Raw genomic sequence first — 21,294 nt, 5'->3', positions numbered from 1 at the left:
CTATCAGACCCTAACTCTGAACAACTCTTAGACATTCATCGTAATTATAAATTGAAAAATAACAGGGTATATAGGATAGTGGGCGATGAAATTAAATGGCTCGTACCTAAAGGCGTTCGTTGGCAGATTTTAAAAATGAACCACGACGACGTAGGTCATTGTGGCTATGATAAAACTCTGCAACGTATCCGTAAAAATTACTGGTTTAATAAGATGCGAAAATTCGTAAAAAAATACGTAGCTTCGTGTCTCGAATGTTTGCATCACAAAACCCCTGGTGGTAAACGCGAGGGAGAATTACACCCTATTGATAAACCTAGCGTACCGTTCCATACGGTTCATGCAGACCACTTAGGTCCTTTCATAAAAAGTAAAAAGGGTAACTGTTATTTACTTGTGTTGGTAGACGGTTTCACAAAATATGTAAATATTAGGCCAGTTAGGGATACAAAAACGGCAACTACATTAAAGGTATTGAAGGATCACATTAGTTACTTCGGAGTGCCTACGCGTCTCGTTACTGACAGAGGCACAAGTTTCTCTAGCTCAACTTTTAAAGAATTTGTTGTGCAGACCGGGATAAAACACATTATGAATGCGGTATCAACACCTAGGGCAAACGGCCAGGTCGAACGATTTAATAGGACAATCTTAGATGCGCTTTCAACGTCCACGCATGGTAAAGACGATAAAACTTGGGACGAACAAATCCCAGACATTCAATTAGGTTTAAATACAACGACACACAAAACTACTCAAAAATCACCATCGGAACTCCTGTTTGGGTTTAACATTAAATGCAGGAGCGAAGGTATTTTGAGTGAGGTCTTAGAAGAAACGGTTAACATAACCTCTCCGGAGGCATTAGTCGATGTGAGACAGGACGCGTGTGATAAAATCAAAGAAAAGCAAAACGACGATCGGGACAGATTTAATAGCCGTAGAAAAACCGCAAAAAGTTATTCCGAAGGTGATTTAGTAAGGGTTGAGAGGCAGGTGCCCAGCGATGGGCAATCACAAAAGTTAGTAGTCAAGTACCAGGGTCCCTACAGAGTATTAAAAGTACTACCCAATGACAGGTACATCATTGAAGACACTCCACTTTCACGCAAAAATAATCGTCGTTACGAAGCTGTAGTAGCGGTCGATAAAATGCAGCCTTGGTTAAATTTTAATAGAGATTTTAGCAGTGGTGAAGAAGACAATTCTGAAAATGATTAACTAGAAACTAGGTAATGTTCAGTGAGTCACAAAACAGTTATTTAGATAATTTATTGTCACTTGACAATTTAATTGTTACTACATTGTAGTATTATATCGTATTATAAACCGATACAATGTGCTGGTTTGTGAAAATAACGTAAGACTTAACGACTTCGAGAATTGTATGGCGTGTAAATTATGATAAGATTAATTAACACTTATTGTATTGAATACTTACTTTATTTTACGTTTGAAAGAATTATATTGTTGCTACATTTTATTTCGGATCTAAGGAAATCTTACATTTATTTCATTTCATTCATAATTTAACTTTAAACTTATTAGGTAGGTAATCTGATCATTTACAATATGTTAAAACAATTCGCGAAGGGACTCGCGCTAGCAGGAAGGCCGAGCTGTAAGCTTAGTTGTCATTTTAACAATTATTGTACAGCCTACCTACATAAACTATTGTAAATTGTCTATGACATTGTACTAATTAAAATACAAAGTTAATTATAAAAAGCAAGCAGAGTTGTTATGTATTTATTATTTAGACATATTTTTAAAAATGTGTTTCTAAACATATTTACTATTGTCAAACTATTTTGTTCAAGTTTAGATTTAAGGGATTGTCTTTGACAGATGTCATTAGAGCGCGGCAATGTTTTCGGAGACGAATGGTGGTTCTAAATTTATTATTTGTATCTTGATGTTTTCAAGTGGAATTATACGTATTGGTCATTAAGTTTTGTCGGAGTTTCTTTTCCTACATCCTGCATATCTGCGGCTAGACTAAAATCGCTACAAACGCGCGTCGACGGCGCGTTTAAAAAACGTGGTGTGCATAGGCCCTAACAGTGTGCAATCCTATTTAGGTACTGAACTCGTAAGAAAACAATAGTGTGAACTATTCCGTTTTTAGGTAATGGTATTTGATAATAGTGTCCTATGTATGCTAACGAAAGTGTGAGGGCATTGAACTGAATCACCATAGAATAATCCATAGTCAAATTGTTGCAATAATCAAACAGATAATTTAATGGTCCTTATTCCTCAGCTATGGATATACATACGTAATTATATAACAAGTAAACCTATAGCACAAATTACTTACTATAGTTCGGCCATTCAGAGAATGCGTTCCTGACACGTCGCGATTGAACTGACGACGTAACTACATTCATTGATTATTGATATAATAATGTTGTTTTAATGCTCCTCAATTGTTAAAACGGTAAACAACCAGCAAAAATATTTTTATCGTAACTGCAACGCCATTGCAAAGTTACGTCGTCAGTTCAATCGCGACGTGTCAGGAACGCATTCTCTGAATGGCCGAACTATAGGTACCTATATGCAGGTAAACTGGAACTCAGAAAATGGGCTTCGTAACATCCTAAGCAAAAGAATGCAGAATAGGATTAGCCTGCATTCCTGCAATACTGTGCATCGGCATAAGGTATGCCGATGCACAGTATTGCAGGAATGCGGACGAGATGCAAATTTGACGGTTCAGGCTGTGGCTGGGAAATGACGACGATTTGATGCAAGCTGATTTGAACCGTTACGTTTGGTAACTAATATCTTATGAACCGTTTAGTAAGAGTTAAATGTTCAAAGTGTTATTTGGGGTTGAAAATTCTTAGATTTCAATACCTCCTACGTACATACTCGTCAAGTCAAAGTCAAAGGATTTTATCGTACGTAGACATATTAATTTAAAGCTAGTTGTACGGTTCCCCAAAAAAGGTTCTATGGTATATAGTTCTATGGTTATATTTTTGGTTCAAGTAGAACTAATGACTGTTCTTTTTATTATTCTAAATTGACAAGTTTTTTTTAAATAATAACCATGCAACGCTAGGTAATCAGTAGGTATTTAACACTGAATAGAATGATGTCATAATCAACATTTATGAATGAATAGATAACAACTATAATAGGTATCATATTACTCATTCAACCTACTTTTAGAGATGTGAATTTTTCAACTTTGAATCTACTTAGCCTACAAGCATACTGCAGACTAAAACGTCGGCCGACTGTTTGACAGGCGATAGGAAAAAATATACTTTAGAAAATCGTGATTTCCATCAAAGTTTTTAGTCGGTCCGATACTGGAAAAATACCTGATCATTGTGGCATGTGTACTACCATTCATCTTCATACTGATTTATGAGCCCAAACCGACTATCGGCCGACTAAAAGTTTGTAATGTGCGCGAATTCTAACAATACAACGAACTTTAAATTCAAAATTGGTACCTATTTTAGTGTTGGGAGATAATAATGGATTATTCAACACTGTTGGACTTTAAAACAGGCTATTACGAATATTCAAGGCCACTTCATTGTATATTAGTACCTACTTCATCTTGCCGACCGCATCAGATTAGATCTCGGGTCATTGACCCCGATTGGCTGTTAATGTAACTTGTAGCTATTAGCTATTGGGAACTTTTGTTAAGTGTTTTAGTGTCTAGTTTTATCAATATTTTAAAGGTAGGTATGATTGATATTTTGTAAAAATCTGTACAAAAGCAAATTAAACGAAAGTGATAAGTGTGAACGTTTAAATGTTTGCCGTCTTACCACAAAAACTTTTAAACGTTAGTTTAAGCCTTGTCTAAAAAAATGTCAAATTATGACGTTGACATATGGTTCATTTTGCAGCCACAATTTTTTTAGACAAGTGTAAAACAGGCGTTTAATTTTTTGTAGTAAGGCCATTGTAGTTTAGGTATATAGGTATTTTTATGCAAAATTTACTGTGAATTCTGCAGTGTGCAACGGTACGCAATTATAATTTTGCATACTTAGTGGCGTTTCAGAAGTTTTTGTTGCCTCGTTGTTCGGAAATTAATCATATTGGAATATTTTTAACCATCCGTAGCAAAGTTAACCTACGTAGGTAGGGTAAATAGTTAGCTTAGTGGAATAAGCCATTCTATTTGCGGGTACATACACCCCATTCATCTGAGGGAAAACCAAAACCTACGCAGTTTCTAAACAAATCAGATTTTACCCTTAGGTAGGTACATTTTACAAGTAGGCGAAAGTCAATTATTACTATCAATAGATAGGGTAAATACGCCAAATGTCGGCCTCCCCCCAAACTTCGGCCGTCTGTACATTTTCAGCTTGCATTCATTCAAAAGGTAATTAAGTGTTAGTTTTGCTCCTCGAATTGCAACCTTGGTTTATACTCTATACGTACAAATCGTTACTATCCGATTCTGTCACTTACTCTTCTCATACTGAGCGTCAGTAGCGATTGCGCCGTTGAAACATCAAATTCGCACGTAAAGTAGCTTACTCGAAGTGAATACTCACATTTTGGGGATTGATATTAGAACGATAAAACATTTATTTATTTTTGTTTTAAGCTTGATTATCACTAATGGGTTATTTTTACTATATTTTAAGATAGTTTTTTCAGCGTTTTGCGTATATTTTTCAAGGAAAAATAGGAGGCCGCCATTAGGACAACAGTTTTGACTTAAAACCGGAGTCTCGGCCGTGGCCGACTTAAAGCAAATGCAGTCTATTTTATAAATTCCTATTGTACTAATTCCGTTGGCTTAACAAGAGAATTTGCAAAGCTTATAGGCAAATAGATCTATTTTACGTTTAATAGCCAAATAACGGCCGGGGTGATATTAGTTGAATCTCGAGAAATAAGGTACAAGAAATAGGGGCCGACATTAGAATCGTAAATAATCGTAATGTCGACCAGCCTCGAACTCAAGCGCCACTATACAGGCTGATGAAAAAATACTTTTATATTTTTTCATTTTCTCAAAATGAAATAGTTTATTTATTATAATTCATTATATCGTTTAGGAGTTAAGTTTAAATGTAGGAGTTGACAGTACTGTAGGCATGTTTATGGTAGCTTTATAGTTTGATACTTGCTATCTATTAAACCGTTCTTATTAGCTTAAAAAATATAAATGGTTGGTCGTGAATACGACTTTTTTTGTTTAGGGGAAACAAAAAAATATTTTACTATAAATTAAACAAATACAATTACAAATGTATACTTAGTATTATATTATAATTCTGCTAAAATAAATCATGTTAATAATATTTGTCACTGCCTTAATTTAAAACAGCCTATACCCGGCCGACATTTGGAAAAAACGCGACCGACCTTGGGCCGTGAATGGCCGACTTTAGGGTTTTTCTGTTCTCGACGCATCTAAGCCTTATTACTTTTTTCTTTTCGTAGAAATATCAATCTTATGCATATAAACATGACATAGATTAATCAAACTATCCAAAACCGCATCAGAAACTATCTTTCGTTGGAAACTGACGGTGCTATAGCGAACCGCAATCAGAAAATCGCTAAGGGGGCCGACATTTGGCGTATTTACCCTACCTAGATATATTTAGTTGGAACAATGCGTATAGGTATAAGAATTGCCTACCTAGGTAAAAAATATCTGTGTGTCATGCTTCGATGGTAAAACAGCTGCACGGGCTGCACCCTTAGCTATGAAATTTTATCCTGGAGATAGACGCGGGATTCTTGTTCATGAAGCAGGTACCTACCCAGTTACTTATTACCTAAGTACCTACTTTATAAGTATTTAAACGGTTTTATTTTTTTATCAAATGAATGAGAAAGTAACCGTGAAAATTGTATTTAGGTTTAGTCTGTGGTCTATTCTAAATTGGATTACCTATGCCATTAAATTGCGTAACTACCTATAAACCATTCTAAAGGTCAAGAAAGAAAATACCTATCAATGCGTTTCACAAGGCTCTAAATCACCATGAATATTTTAATACCTAATTTATAGCCTTCATACGTAATAATTTTCTATTTAGTTGCTACGTAGAACACTAAACTAGACCTTCAATTTATATACGAGAACATTTTAGCGTGTCTGGATAACTATTTTATGCTTAGCTTTTGTTTGAGAACTGAAGATTTACGAGCATAAAATAATTAATTAATGTTCAATCAAACTTCATGTCTAGTAATAAACTGATGTTTTAATATTTATGTACAGTCTATCTATTCGTATAATTAATAATATTAGGTTGGTTTAGTCATCAGATGCCAGTCATCCGGCGCCCGCCATTGTCAGCTGTATGAATCAAGCGAAGGAAACGAGTTATTGAGCCTCTCTATGGTTTGTTACTTGTTACAAAACCTGTTTGGAGAGAATCGAATGAAATTTGGTTATTTCTATACAAACCATCGTGTTATTGTTAATTATTATCATAGATCAGTGAAGTGTTACTGGTTTTATAATAAAATGCCCTCTGGATTAATATGAAATACAAATACCTAGTATGTATTTTTAATGCTTTCAACAAAATTAAGGCAAACAAGGTGCGTGTTTACTCTTTCGGTAAAACCACAGATTCATATTTTTTTAATTAAAAGTTTTATAGACCAATTACGGCCAACTGCCTGCAATCCACCTTAATTTACTTTTTTGTTACTTTAGTCCCGGGAAGACAGTCGGTCGGCCTGTCGTTTCTCGGAAATATTAATCATTGTTACGTAGACAAACATTTTAATAAACAAAGCAACTTTATCTCTGTTATCTTCGAGAAACCTAATTTCTAAATGGCTAAACATTCTGTCTGACGGACAAACAATATAATATGGAACAATAGATTACTTATTCAGCTTAGGTATTCATCACCGACTTACCTTTTATCGCCCTCAAATGAAATTCCTCTGCATTTATTATCTTTTCGGAAAATAACCAGAGTTCACTCGTACTCGGCACACATATTTTTTACCAATACATCCACAATGCGACACAGTAGGTACACAATTTCTTGTCACGAGATGAATCACCAAAGAATGCACTCGTTATTACACAGAAACTAACACAAGAAATCACTGAAACACTTACAGCATCACTTTTTCGATTAAAATTCGTTATTCGGATCGATTTTGCGCTGTTTATCGAAGATATTTGACACAAGATAAAAGTTTTCGACGATAACAACGCGCGCGGCAGCGACGCGACGTACCACGCAGTCTTTTACTGCACGACTGACATACAAGTATAACCTAACAAAATCGAAGGAAGCGACGCGCGTGTAAACGAGTAACAAACTGTTGCTCTCCCTAACTCGGCCAGGTTGCCGCCGCGATTACTATAAACAAAAGTCGAAAAACTTTGCTTGGCGAGTTGTTGTAACGTTACAATTCACTGTTAGTACGTTTGTTTTGGGTTTTGTTGTTAAATTACGTAGTGAGTGCGTGTTAAAACTTGGTTTTGAGCGTCAATAAATAGTTTGTTTTTGTATAAAGTCACGAACGGCGAGCGCAAGCCGCTGCGCTCTGTGATCGGCTTGAAGTTCACTTGATTGATTCGCGTTGCACAGGGCGCACAGAAAGTGCGGCTAACTTCATTCCGTGCGCTCGCTAGGGAGGGGACACTTACCTGCGTTCCTAACCGGTTTTTTGCAGATGGTATTTTTTTCTATAGAAAACATTAACAGTGATCTCTTGTACAATAATGATGCAGTTGTAGCAGCTGTTATATTTGTCAATGCATGTTTAATTTGGTGGTTTTGTGTTGAGTCAATTATTTGAATATTAGGTAGGCACCTATGAAGAGTTTTAGATATTGATATTATTTCACAATTTATAAGGAAAGATAAGTTATAAGGCTAGTTTATAGTAATTATGTAATGGCGATATTTATTAATTCTTAAAAAATATCATCTTGTAATTTTATGTTTAATGTAATAAATTTTATAAACTCTATTTTTAATTCACTAATGAAATAACAGTTTAATTAATTACGTGATAATTGTGTTTGTATATTTTTTGCTATTTTCAAACGATCGTGATATTTTTACATATACTCATAAAGCCTTTATATTGCTGCACAAGGATTTTATTAAAGAGTTTAATTTATTCATCAGACTTAAAAAAACAATCTATTGATATTAGAATATCAATGGAAGTTGGCGATTGTACCTAAACTACTTAGATATAAGTATTGTGAAAGGCACGGTACATAAAAAACAACAGCAACAAATAGTACGGAAATAATCATCCGCTTTCGCATTTGATGAAAGAAACGACTAACAATCAATATAAGTAGTTGCATGTAACACGGTATGTAAAGCATCAAATATAACAAAATAAACTAATTATAATTCGCAGTTTTACTTGTATTTTATTAGAAGTAAATAAGTATCTATATCACAAGCCTGTATATAATCATGTCATGTCCCTGTCTAGGATCTATCTATACATCTTTCTTGCGTTTTTTTTTTCTGTTTTTCTTTGAAGAAAAAACCAGCTTGTTAAAAGAACGAGAAACTTGATCACTGTCACATTTGCTCTTAGAACATACAATAGTATAGGACAGTGCATTAAAATTTAAACTGCGATTTGATTTTCTAAAAGGTTTTGAAGGACATCTCTGAAGCAGATCTCAAGAAAAATCTGCATTCCAACTGTTGCTTTTACAATAAATAATAAAGCGCGCTCTAAGGACTTTGCATTCTGTAAAAGAAAATCTAGCAGATGCCAGCGTTTCCACTAAAATTCTAGGAAAAATAGCTTATGTTCTGGATAAAAAATCCTTTTACTCTATCCAGGTAAATGACATGTATTTTAGTAAATAATAATTTTGTAATAGCAGCACTAGAAAGCTACTTAGTTACTTTTCGCAAACAGAGTATGTTGGTAATAATATTGGAATTTTCCCTTTTTAGATAAGGGCAAAAGAATGATGATGGAAACCATAGAAATCGAACACAGAAAAATACAAAAATAACTTGAATAATTTAAAATTCTTTGAAAGGGAAATCATTATAAAATGGGTTGAAAAGGAAATTAAATTATTAACTTCGGCATTTCCTGTAGGCAAGAACGAGGTAAATTGCTTACTAAGAGTACTTTTTATACAAAATTATGATGTTAACATACAACTTCACAATTTTCTAATCCTATCTCTTTTATTAAGAGTAATGAGAGGCTGTATCAATTACAGTAACACGATGTAAAGTGGGTAGGTTTATGTTTTCGTGGCGTGCTTTTATTTTGATTAGGCTTATCTGCTCGTTAGAGGCTGCTAAGGGTCTTTATATAGTCATTACACAGGGTAATTATGGCACACAAAATGTTCGGTAACCTCGATTACAAGGTGTGGTAACGAGGTCTCGAGAAAATTACAGACTGAGGCCAAAGATTAGTCTGGCACATGTTTTTCGCATTTTTAACCTATATTTTGTCTAGAGGCCATGCCTGGTAGCAATCGTGGTAATATTAAGGTAATTTAAATTCAAAATTATTCCGAAAGCCTAGCCTTTCTACTATATAAAAATATACGACCATCACTTACCACTACATAGAACCTAGGGCTTTTACTCAAAGTGACATCAATATAAGGTGATTAGATTTCAATAAAAGAATCATCTTCATAAAAGCCCCTGGAGATGACGAAAGGGTAACCTTAGGGCTACTTAAGTCTGACCTTTAAGGTCTAATCGTCTGCCGCGTCTGTCTCGAGGACTGCTGAACGTCACTGACTGAGGTAATTAACGCTGAAGCCGTCGTGTCGGTGGTTAATTGGTTATTTCGCCGTTTGTTTCTTGTCAGACATTAGACAGATGGACAGCGTTTTTTATGACTTTATCATTTCTATTACTAAGGGGGATCTTTAACGTTTTTGTTTGATGTCATCACATTATTACTTGTGTGGTTGGTTTTGTGTATCACAAGCCTTAATTATGTTTGACAGAATAATTAGCTATCTAATGTTGTTTAATGTTTATGCATGGTGGGAGACATGCAAAATAATGAAGGGATACAATTATTGCACATCGCAAATTCCCAGCCACATCAGTTTCTAACAATTTAAATGAGAGAAAATCTATTCATCCCTAATTAACTACAGGTATTTAATGAATTATTCCAACAGGATATTCAGTATATACATGTTAATTTAGTTCAGTATGTCACACATACGCATTCAATAAATATCTCATTACCAAGCGACCTGGCAGTGGCTGTTGATTGCAATTAAGTGTAATTAATTTGTGCTATTAATGTTATGTGCTACTTGAGGGACGGGCAATAGATGCTCATCATGATTTATTAGGTGATTATGAACAAGTATTAATTACGAACAGCCTACATAATTTGCACTGATTTAGGTATTGTGTGTTGCTCTCAACATGAGCCGAAATTAGTGTGGAGTGTTATTTCATCACATTTCCTGTCATTCGGTAAGTTTTTGATGTGGAATGGTAATTTTTATGATATGAAAATAAAATATTTGCACTCAGAATTATCTTTTATATTCATTAGTCATTCCATAAATATCGCTTTTTTGTGATATGATTTACTTACCACAGCAAACCGGAAATATAAACAGATTACAATTTATTTTACCTACGGACTAAGAACAAAAGATTACATCTGTCAGGATATTACAGACCCTAATTAGTCAGTCTTGTTTGATTATGAGCTAAGACACACAATATACATACATACCTACCTAATTATATATACAATAGCGGAATAGGATTTGATATCTTAAGTGAAAAACTAAATTAATATATGAAAGTCATACTTAGTGATGACTTCTCATATGTTCAACATTTGGGATGTATTAATCACATATTTATTTAGCTATGAATTTAAGTACATAATACCAAAGCCCAAATAGCATTGTCGAGCGATCGGAAATAAAGAGAAAAATCGGTTTATTAAAAAAAGCCGCGACAAAACCAATGCCAGGGAAATATAAATTATTGGGATCCTCCTGAAAGGGTAATAAATAATAATTGAATATTCTTACCTTTTATTTCTCGGCGCGTAAATAAATACTGCAAGCCAATAGATCCTGCGTCCGAAATCAAATGAGGTTGACACAGTAAAGAGCTCTAAAGACAGGATTATTCCCAACAGCGGAAGAACTAAGACTGAATATTTTAACACATAATATATGACAGCATTTCCCATCTATCATACAGGAATGAATTTTATCCAGTGCGCAAACTTTGTCAACTTATAGTTAAATAAGTTTTATAGATACGTATATTTTTATTTTGTAGTGTTTTAGTACAAAAAAGAAAAGTTATTGATATCGAAAGATGTTTATTTTGTAACCGATAGTACGGTCACAGTCGTCATTGTATGCACGGCGGCAACGCGAAACCGGTTTACTGACGGAGCTCCGCTCGCCGCGCCTAAGAATAGTTGGTATCCATATTTTGCTGATTTTAGGGCGGACAAAAGAATGAAATATTTTTTTTACTGATGATGCAGATATGTTCTGTTAACGATTCTGAACCACCAGTTTTTTTTGCGCACTGCTTAAAATTCATTCCTGTATATCCCGTTGCTATTTCATGATAGCTTAAAATAAAATTGTTCATATCCGGATTTTATCACCAAGTAATATAACTGGCAGGCATCGCGAATTCCGCCGGATATACAAATTAAATACCGTGATAAGAGCAATGAAAAAATATTTGCAAAAAAAATTACACACGCCCGAATTGTTTTGTTTGTTTTTCGTACTTACGTAACACAATTGTATGTTTGTCTTATATTAAACATCTCAAAATAAACGTAGTTATTTTTCAAAAGTACGTATCTAAACTATTTACTTAAGAGGACGAATTGGAATTTTTGGCGCCAAGGATTTCAATTTTTCTCAGTAAATACAAAACGGATCAAAATACAACTTGGTTACCTGAAAGTTCATGATATAAACCTTATTTTGTTAGACGTAGAAACATGATTAGGTAACTTTTATAACAGAGAAAAATATATCAAACATACATCTTTTTAAAAAGAGATTCACATATTATGGGCATACGGGACCGATTTAAGCCTCTTAACTTTTTTAGTAGTTGAGTATGTACATACTCTTTAAAATTGTAGAAGGAATTTTTATCAAATTGTCATTTCTAAATATGTAATAAAATTACAAAACCATTTTGTCGCTTACGACTTTTAGTTATAAGCTAGCGCGCGTATTGTTATCCTCGCCCCGCTCAGACGCTCCGACCCCTTTTGGCGCCTTAGATGCGCGTGCCGGTTATGGAATTATTGTTGACCAATTCCTCGCCTTAAGAATATTTATTCATTTAATTAAATACTACCAAAAAACCAGATCCTCCTATTTAAACATAGGTACATGGTATAATTAAGCTACATATTTTCAGTACCTCACATACATAGTTTAGAAAAGAGAATACCATTTAAATAAATAATTTTGAAAATCGAATTACCGTTTTTAAGGTTTGTACGGTTTTTAACCGGATTTTCTAAATCAATATTTAGAAAATCCGGTTAAAAACCGTAAAAACCCTTCACTAGTAAAACTTGCACTGAGCAAGTCACTAGACATTTTTCTTCACATTATTTATTTGAAAAGACTGTGAGGAATATTGAAATAAAGGACTATTTCTTTGTAAATGTATTCTCACAAGCAAGGACACATAAGTAAGGCCACGTCAACGTCGCTACGGCCAATTGGACCCATACATTATCCCTTGCTCCTTACAATTCAATAGAAAATGGGCATTCCTTAGAACACGCGGTAATGTATTCCGTCCGTCCCATGATTTCTAACTTACGCGCTATTAAACTAATTTATTATATATTTCCCTTCCATTGCCATGTCATCATGTAAATTGATGAGATTGCCACATGTAAAAAATATGTGGAAATCGCCTGTGGGGAGCGTGATATGTAGGGGGTTCTGTATCTTGTTGGTAGATACAAAACATCATCGTCATGGTAGCCATGGTCATTTTTGACCTCTTTATTATTTTATCGATTAGGTAGGTGATAAACTAAGTATGTCGATCGATTTCAGATGTTTTAAAGTATGGTACGGAGTACAGGCTAAACTACGAGTGGTACCTTCATATGCATATTTGAAAGCTTAGCATATATTCATACATTTTTTTAATTATGGCAAAAATCATCAACTGACCCCTCCCGCTGTGGGTTACCAGCGGTGAGGGAGTGTCAGACTTTTACTGACTAAAAATCCATCGTGTTTCTTCGTGGGCCTTTTATGTGCCAGGGCTGCGGTTACTCTTTCGAACAATCCTGGTGGCCCGGAGCCTGTATACCTGCATACCTTAACACTTACCTACAAAATACCCAGTACTTAAGAAATACTTTTTAACTTAGTACCAAAAGCATCTAGGTTGACTCAAGTCCTCACCGACTTACTTCTCTAAAAGTTACAAAGGTTCTTATTCTTTTGCAAGGAATTCCAAAAAACAACGACAAAATGTAAAACAAGACTTTAAATTCGCGTCTCGTACGAGGTAGCCCGTTTCCGCCATTTTGAGAATGAGAAAAAGTGATTTATGAAGCAACCGAGGGAAAGGTTTAAAATTGAATTCGCAAAAGTGTTGAATGTGATTTACTTTCGACATTGATATTTTTTGTTTTGGTTATTATTATAAGATTTCTTTTGAGTGGGAATTATTTAAATTCCGGTGTAGGCGAGTCTGGAATGACTGAGAACTTGGGTATCTTTTTGCATACTTAGCTATTGTCTAAGAAATTATTAAACCAAATCAAATCATCTTTATTTTCAGGCATCAATGGCCCATAGATATATATATACATAAAAATATCTTATACAAAATTGTTAGTAAATAAAAACTTTAGACTATGTTAGTAGCACTTCACTTGTTAAGTCAGCGTCATATTGATTGAGTACAAGTAAGTCAAGTTAGGAAGTAACTTCATATACTATGACTGTAAGGTCTTGTCTAGATTAAACTTAGGCTACCTTTTAGTATTAAACTTTAATAATACTTCCAAATCTAACACCCACCTACGCGAATCCTATTCCGAAACTTATTTAGCAACACGTGACTTCTGTGCAAATTAACTCTTAATCTTCCAACTCCATTGGGAATTACAATAAATAGGGAAAAAGTTAATAATCTAAGATCGTAAAATCTTAATATTACGAGTGTTCCAGAAAAAATATTCAATTTTTCATTTGAATTTTGATTCGAAATAGTACAATGTGCGTTAACGCCTGACTGAATTTTCATAGCAATGTTACGACGATCGTGGAGTGGGTACATGTATGAGTTCGCTTCAAGGCGTTATATAATATTATAGCGTCGCTTACTCTACTGTTTCATCCTTTCTGTTCGTTGGTTTACATAATTGATTAATTATTCATAATTAAATTAAAACGAAATTTTCGAAAAGGCGTCAATTTGTGACAAATTATTGAATTTAATAACTCGAATATTGAGTTCCTGTTTGAATGAATTTGAGGTTGCCACAGTTGAAATGAAAATATTTAGGTTTGTATGTTCCTAGTTCTTTTAACGGCAATTACATGAAAAGCCGTAAAATAAGAGTTATAGCAGGAATTTACACAGGTGGGTTTCCATGAAACAATAAAATGTTCTTGGTACACGAAACCACAAAGAATTTTGTAGTTTAGTACCAACATTGTAGCAACCTAATATTTAATTAAAATGGTTGTAGGTACACACTATAATGGAAAATTTAATCAATTTAATGCTTATTACATATGTCGGAGGCGTCATCAGGATGGCACTATCATCCGACATCAGTTAGGGTAATCGTACAAAGAGATAACTCAAAGAGAACTCAAAACTCAAAAACGTTTATTCAAATTACTAAGAAGAAAAGACAGCCCCCAAAACGCCCGCCCTTCGCCACTTCCTATGTGTTTTGGCTGGGGAGAAGAAGTGGCGCAACAAACTCCCCAGCAACACATGTCTGTCTGTTAGGTTAGGTTACTGACTATCTCCGACACATAATATTAAACAAATACTCTGATTAAAATTTCAATTCTAGGAATTTCAGTAAACTAGACTGGTACCTATCGTACCTAAGATAAAGCTAATTAAAGTAACTGGATTTCAGTCCAAATTCTGGGTAAGTACCTAAGTAATAACACAATTTTTGAGTCAGCATAATTTCGTACTTGTAAAACCCATCTTATGTCCTTGAGATAAGGTTGAAATTGGCATAGCAAGGTACAAATGTTAATTTTATGCAGTGTTAGTTAATTTCTGATGTTATGGTTAAATGAAGCTTGTAACTGAAACGGTTATTGTAAAGAAGCTTAACGTAACTGTCAATGCTTTTTGCTATGAGTATTATCTATGTAATTAGTAATTAGAATTAGGTGTAGTGTGAAATTAATGTGATATAACTGCCTATCATACATATTTATACCTATTTATATTACTATCTAGTTCAATTGGCCTATTGTTGATCTTAGGTTCGATTCCCGGGCGATGTAAGTAATGCTCTTGTAACTCGTCACAGCTGTACTGTACCTATTAAACAAAAATTCTTGCTTCTGAAAACATCCACAGGTTACCAATCGATTTCGATGTTTCATCGACTCCAAACTTACTACCTTCTGCTGCTTAATTCACATAAATAAAAGGCGAAAATTTAATTCCCATATCAATAACAGACAAATAACCTTTAAAAACAAGAGTACCAAAAGTACCTATTTCAGCAGAAACCCATAAAGACTTACAGTATTCTAGAACACTTCACTACTCAGTTATGTGAGAAAAATACATAAAAATTCCTAAAAGTGCAATTTCAGCGGCCTTGGTTCCAAGATGGCGACTGCATAGTTGCAACGCGCATGCAGTTTCATGGTCTTGGCCATGGAGAACAAAATGACTAGTGGAGGTGCCAAAACGGACGAAATAACATACAAAAAAAGTCGTGCTGGCCTAGTGGGTAAAGAACCAACCTCTCAAGTATGAGTGCGTGGGTTCGATTCCAGGTCAGGAAGTTACCAATGTAACTTTTCAAAGTTTGTAAGTATATCTTGGACAAAAATAACTGCGTTTTGTTCAACTTCAGTAGCTGGCAGTCGTTACGGGTAGACAAAAGCCAGTAAGTCTGACACCAGTCTAACCCAGGGGTATTAGGTTACTCAGGTAGTAAAACACTCCTAGTAAAACATTGGTACTTAGTCGCATCCGGTAAGGCTGGAAGCCGGCCCCAACATTAGTTGGGAAAAGGCTCAGGAGATGCCGTGCCATAAAAATCTCCTAAGAAAGTAGCGCGCCAAAATGCGGGTGTTCGGGGGACGAGGAACGTTACTGTCTTCGCCCTAACACGTCTTCTTTGGACCCGATATTTTTTTTAACACCAAAAATCGTTGACAGATGTCTCATAGCACGAACGTCTCGTTAGTTCACTCGCAAGTGATCGTTTTGGTCATGCCCACCGTTTCTATTTGCCCTAGAAGAAGGCGCCTGACCTACCTGCATTATGATATCTCCGTTCATCTTTCCTTACTCCGTGGTCTTGGCACTATTTAGTGGTAGCTATGAAATTTCAGGAATTTATTACGTGGCCATAATTAATTCTTGGATTGTTACAATGTCTTCGTATTACTAGTAGATGAATTTATTCCGTACTTCTGTCTGTAATTTTGTTTATGTGGTTTTTAGTACGAACTCTTAATAATTTATTCATAACTGTTTCTGGTTGTGAAAAAATGGCGTGGCCTGGGAATAAATGGTTTAATAAATGCACTTTAGGCGAGCTAAACTAACTCCACTGGCTGGAGTTATGTGTTTGAATTAGATTCTAGCTTATTTGAAGCGCGGATTATTTGAAACTGTTACCACCAGGTTGTCAACACAATATTATAATATTTTTGTAATAAAGCAAACACCGCAATCACTAGCTAGGCTAGCAAATCATTTAATTCACGAACTAAATACTAAGAAGAAAGAATATTATATCAAAGTTCAAAGATAATTAGATTACTTATATTCCATTGTTTTTTCGCAAACATTAGTTAAGACAAAAGCATAAATTATCCGAATAATTTACATTTCCCGAAACGTTACGTAAATTACGGTCAAATTCGACCCTTGGGTCGCGATAAGGGTGTGTTCATGTTATGTAAGCGAAGCGGAGCGACAAGCGATTTGAACAAATCATCGGATCTTAACTAATGTCCTTATTATAAAATCTTGTTATCTTCTACACATTGGACTTGACATTTAGAGCTATTTGTGAAACCATATCATTTCTAGCTCCTGGCTGCGGTTTCACCCGTGTCCCGAGGTAACTAATTCTAGCACATTGATACAAAATAGCCTACATATTATTTTAATGTTTAAGTTATATTATTGCCAAGTTTCAGCTTAATCAATTCTGATGGATTCTGTAATTTTTGAGTGAAAACCTAACAAACATAAAAAACAAAACATACAAAGCTGAACTTAATACAATGTTGACTTGAATACTTTTTTTTATTTGGTATTGTCTAAGTGGATTGAAACAACACTTGAAAGTAAAGGCCCTAAAGATGTATTAAGTACTATGAGGCTAAACCTCGGTAGGCAGGTACCTACTCCTAAAACACATTTAATGTGGTCTCTCCCTTAAACCCTTAGGATCAATCACGAGATTCTTTGAGCCCCCGACATTTGTCACTATATAGTCGGAAACAAACGTGTTGCTGAACTGTAGGCACATAAGAACATACATACGTATGTAAGTACCTACCAATTAAATGTACGATAAACTAAAATGTAAGAAAAGGTGTTTTTTTTTTTTTGTGAATGGCATCTCGCAGTTCAGCCTAGGAGGCTGTTGACTGCTTAACCGGTCAAATCCCTGTGGATGCCTAGAGTTTAGGGCCTCCAGCCAGGGGCATGAAAAGGTGGAACCGTTGACAGACATTCGTGTTCATGTCGGCTAAAAGATGTATAGCAGAAGAGTCATTGATTGGCGTTGTTTGGGCGTTTCTTGATTGATGCTGTTTTACCTAAGAATTTAACTGTGATAACACAATAATACTGTTTATTATTTAAATTCAGTATTTCTGGCAACAGGGGCGCACACCGTGCACATTTTCTTAGTAGGTGTATGCGTAAACTCAGGAGCCAATAATTCATTCAAAGACAATGTGGTATGTAAGTATATTTACCTACACACGCAACTATGGCTCTTTCCTCAGAAAACATCTGATAATACCACAACATTTAGGTATGTTGTGGTATTATCAGATACCGACAGGTGTTATCACATTAAAAAAAACCTCAGCAACATAATCCCAAATTATGTCAGTTATTTGAAAGGTTCCTAATTTCAACATGGCGACCGTGTAACAAAATATAAATGTTACACCCTCGTCAAGGCTTTGTTTTAAGAGGTAACAACGTAATGTGGCTGAAATGTGTGTCACTTTTTAAGTCTTTTAACCGAAGCTATGATTACTTAATCCTTGCGACTCTATCTGTCTGTTTGTGGCGCTTTCATGCCAAAACTACTGAACCGATTAATTTCCAATTTAGTTCACAAATAGTTTACAGTTTAAGAAAGAACATGGGCTACTTTTTAACCTGATGCGAGAGGTAGTTCCTGCTTTATAGTAGGTACTAACTTCCGCCCGCGGCTTTGCTCGCGTAGAATTCGGTTATATCGCGTTTCCAAGAGAATTCTTCAAAAGTCCGGGATAAAACTATCCTATATTCTTTCTCAAGGTCAACTCTATCTCTGTACCAAATTGTATTAAAATCAGTTCAGTGGTTTAGACGTGAAAGCCAGACAAACAGAGTTACTTTCGCATTTATAATATTAGTAAAGATTGTAATTTTTGACAATCGTTGCCCATCTTAATTTTATGTATAGTTTTAAAGTCCCATAGTCTTTCGTACAAAGCTTTAAGTGGTTCCTTATACAATAAACAAACGCTCAAGATTACCTGAGAGAGCTTTTTAATTCCTTTAAATTAAAAATTCTTAGTACTTTGCGAAGCTGAGAAGATGCTTTTAAGCTTCTTGTTGAGCAAGATTAAATTGCTGTGTATATTTTAAATCTGTTTTGTTCCTAGCTTCCCACTACCCATCTTATGAAAAAATGTATGAACCTATGTATTAAATTTTTTTTTTTCATCGGTAAAGCTTTGAGGTTTATGGATCTTTCAAAATTTAGTTACTTAATAAGTTACGCAGAAAAAATATCAAAAGCTGCCATGGCCGTCATGTGATGTCAAGGTATCTTAAAAGAAATAGTTTTAGTATCTTTTAGTTTTTAGTATATTTTAGTTTCTTAAATAAAAACCTTGTCAACATTCATCTAATCCTTCACCCTTTTCCAGAATCAAAGGTACGGAAACCGAAGTACCCAATAAAACAGACGAACTAACATGAGAAGGGTTTAAAATAAAATAAAACACCAAACCACACTTAACAATATTATTTATTTGTACAAACATTCTGTTTATATTCGTATAATATCACAGACATAGTTATTAACTTCACGCTACCCTTTCATAGGGCTTACAATTCAAGACCCGTTTCAATCAAGTTGTTCTACGCTACAAGAATTTACTATATTTTGTAACAGCGCCATCTATTGGTAACAAAAAGAAGCACTTGAAACATAGTTATATAAAAGTTTAGAGAAGTGTCGGTAGAGTGCCTTCGTCTCAAGATGGTAGGAGGCACTCCTTATAAATTAAATATTGTTTTTTTTTACTCTGCTGAAAGTATTTTTTTTAGAAATCTTATATCATTTTGAAACAGATATTCCATTTTTTTTAAATATATATTTAGAACATTTTATACAAGTAAAAATAGGGCATCGTTCACAAGTTTGTGGATAGATGCTTGGTCGAAATTACAATTAAGTATTTTACAAAGCTATTCATCATATTTTGTAGTTTTTTCAAAACGAGTTCAAATTATTTACGACTTAAAAAATATGTTTTGTGTAGGCTTATAACAAAATTGACGTGCAAGAAAACAATATTTAAGTAGTAATTAAAATTAGACTAAGTAGCTAAAAGATGCTTACCTACACTATTTTTATATTGCATTGATATTTTATTTAAATGTTAAATAAATAGATATGCTATAGTTATGTATACCTTTTACCTATTTAGTCTTCCTCAAAAAAACTACACAACCAAAACTCGACTCTCAAATATATCATGTTCTGAATCAAACAGGCACACAACACAGAAACATACAAACAAACAAAATCGCGGGTAACGCTAGTCAATAAACAGTATAAATTAATTCTACCCATGGAGTAAGGAATGAGCGGAGATGCCAAATTGCAGGTATGTCGGGCCCCTTCTTCTAGGTCAAATTCGCAAGGGACCCACCTTATAGGTAGGTCAGTCAGGCTCCTTCATCTAGCTAGGTTTTTGTAAGGTAGGCATGACCAAACCGATCAGTTACGAGTGAACCAACGAGTCGTTCGAGGCAATTTTTCTACTTAGAGACATGTCAACAATTTTTAGTATTAATTTTATAAAAAAATGGTCGGGTCCAACAAAGGCGTTTAGTAATAATAATCGTTCCTTAGCCCCGCATTTTGGCGCGCTACTTTCTTAGGCCATTTCCCGTTATGACACCTCCGCTATTCATTTTATTCTCCATGATTCTACCTTTTAATACTTCATTCTTAAACTATAACTCTGTTTTGATATTACACAGTTGGTAGAATTCCTTCTCTGGTAATAAGTTGTTCTTCGTTAACTCCTTGAACTTGTCGAAGTCGCAGTGACTAGAAGTTTCACAGCCTTTGATCCTGAGGAGATGGGCTGATGACTCACCAGCTTTGGGGAGATACACCGGCTGCAAAGAGAGAGAATATTTCAAGTTAGTATCAGAAATAATAAACTATGGAAGAGCTGTTCTAAACAATTGTAATATTTTAAAGCTCAAGAGTTTCTTTGATTGTTTGAACGTCCTATCTCAGGAACTTATGGATCGATTCAAAAATCCTAATAATCTTAGATAGCCCATTTTTCGGAGGCAAACTAAAGGCTACCACTATTCATATAAGCACGGTTAAATGAAAAATTACTTCGGTGGCTTATTTACCAGCCCATTTATTTATAGACTTTAGGCTTTAAGGCTTAAAAAGTCGTGGTGGCCTAGTGGGTAAAGGACCAACCTCTCAAGTATGAGGGCGCGGGTTCGATCCCAGGTCAGGCAAGTACCAATGCAACTTTTCTAAGTTTGTATGTACTTTCTAAGTATATCTTAGACACCATTGACTGTGTTTCGGATGGCACGTTAAACTGTAGGTCCCGGCTGTCATTGAACATCCTTGGCAGTC

At 34.8% G+C, this 21,294-nt stretch overlaps 2 protein-coding genes across 2 annotated transcripts in view; both read right to left on the bottom strand.

Annotated features, from left to right (window-relative positions):
• The window catches only part of LOC124635607, a 249,418-nt gene extending 241,920 nt beyond the window's left edge, over positions 1-7,498 (bottom strand). The window contains exon 1 of the mRNA XM_047171538.1: positions 6,880-7,498. The gene's annotated coding sequence lies outside the window, so the exon portion shown is untranslated. The remainder of the gene's footprint in view (positions 1-6,879) is intronic.
• Positions 7,499-19,404: 11,906 nt separating this feature from the next.
• The window catches only part of LOC124635862 (venom acid phosphatase Acph-1-like), a 29,153-nt gene continuing 27,263 nt past the window's right edge, over positions 19,405-21,294 (bottom strand). Inside the window, exon 8 of the mRNA XM_047171810.1 lies at positions 19,405-20,807. Within this exon, the coding sequence (XP_047027766.1) occupies positions 20,640-20,807 (168 nt within the window). The 3' untranslated portion in view covers positions 19,405-20,639. The remainder of the gene's footprint in view (positions 20,808-21,294) is intronic.

Source organism: Helicoverpa zea, chromosome 13 (genome assembly GCF_022581195.2).
Source record: "Helicoverpa zea isolate HzStark_Cry1AcR chromosome 13, ilHelZeax1.1, whole genome shotgun sequence".
Taxonomy (NCBI): Eukaryota; Metazoa; Arthropoda; class Insecta; order Lepidoptera; family Noctuidae; genus Helicoverpa; species Helicoverpa zea.
Note: the sequence above shows the minus strand (reverse complement) of the source record. Positions and strands in the feature narration are given on the sequence as shown.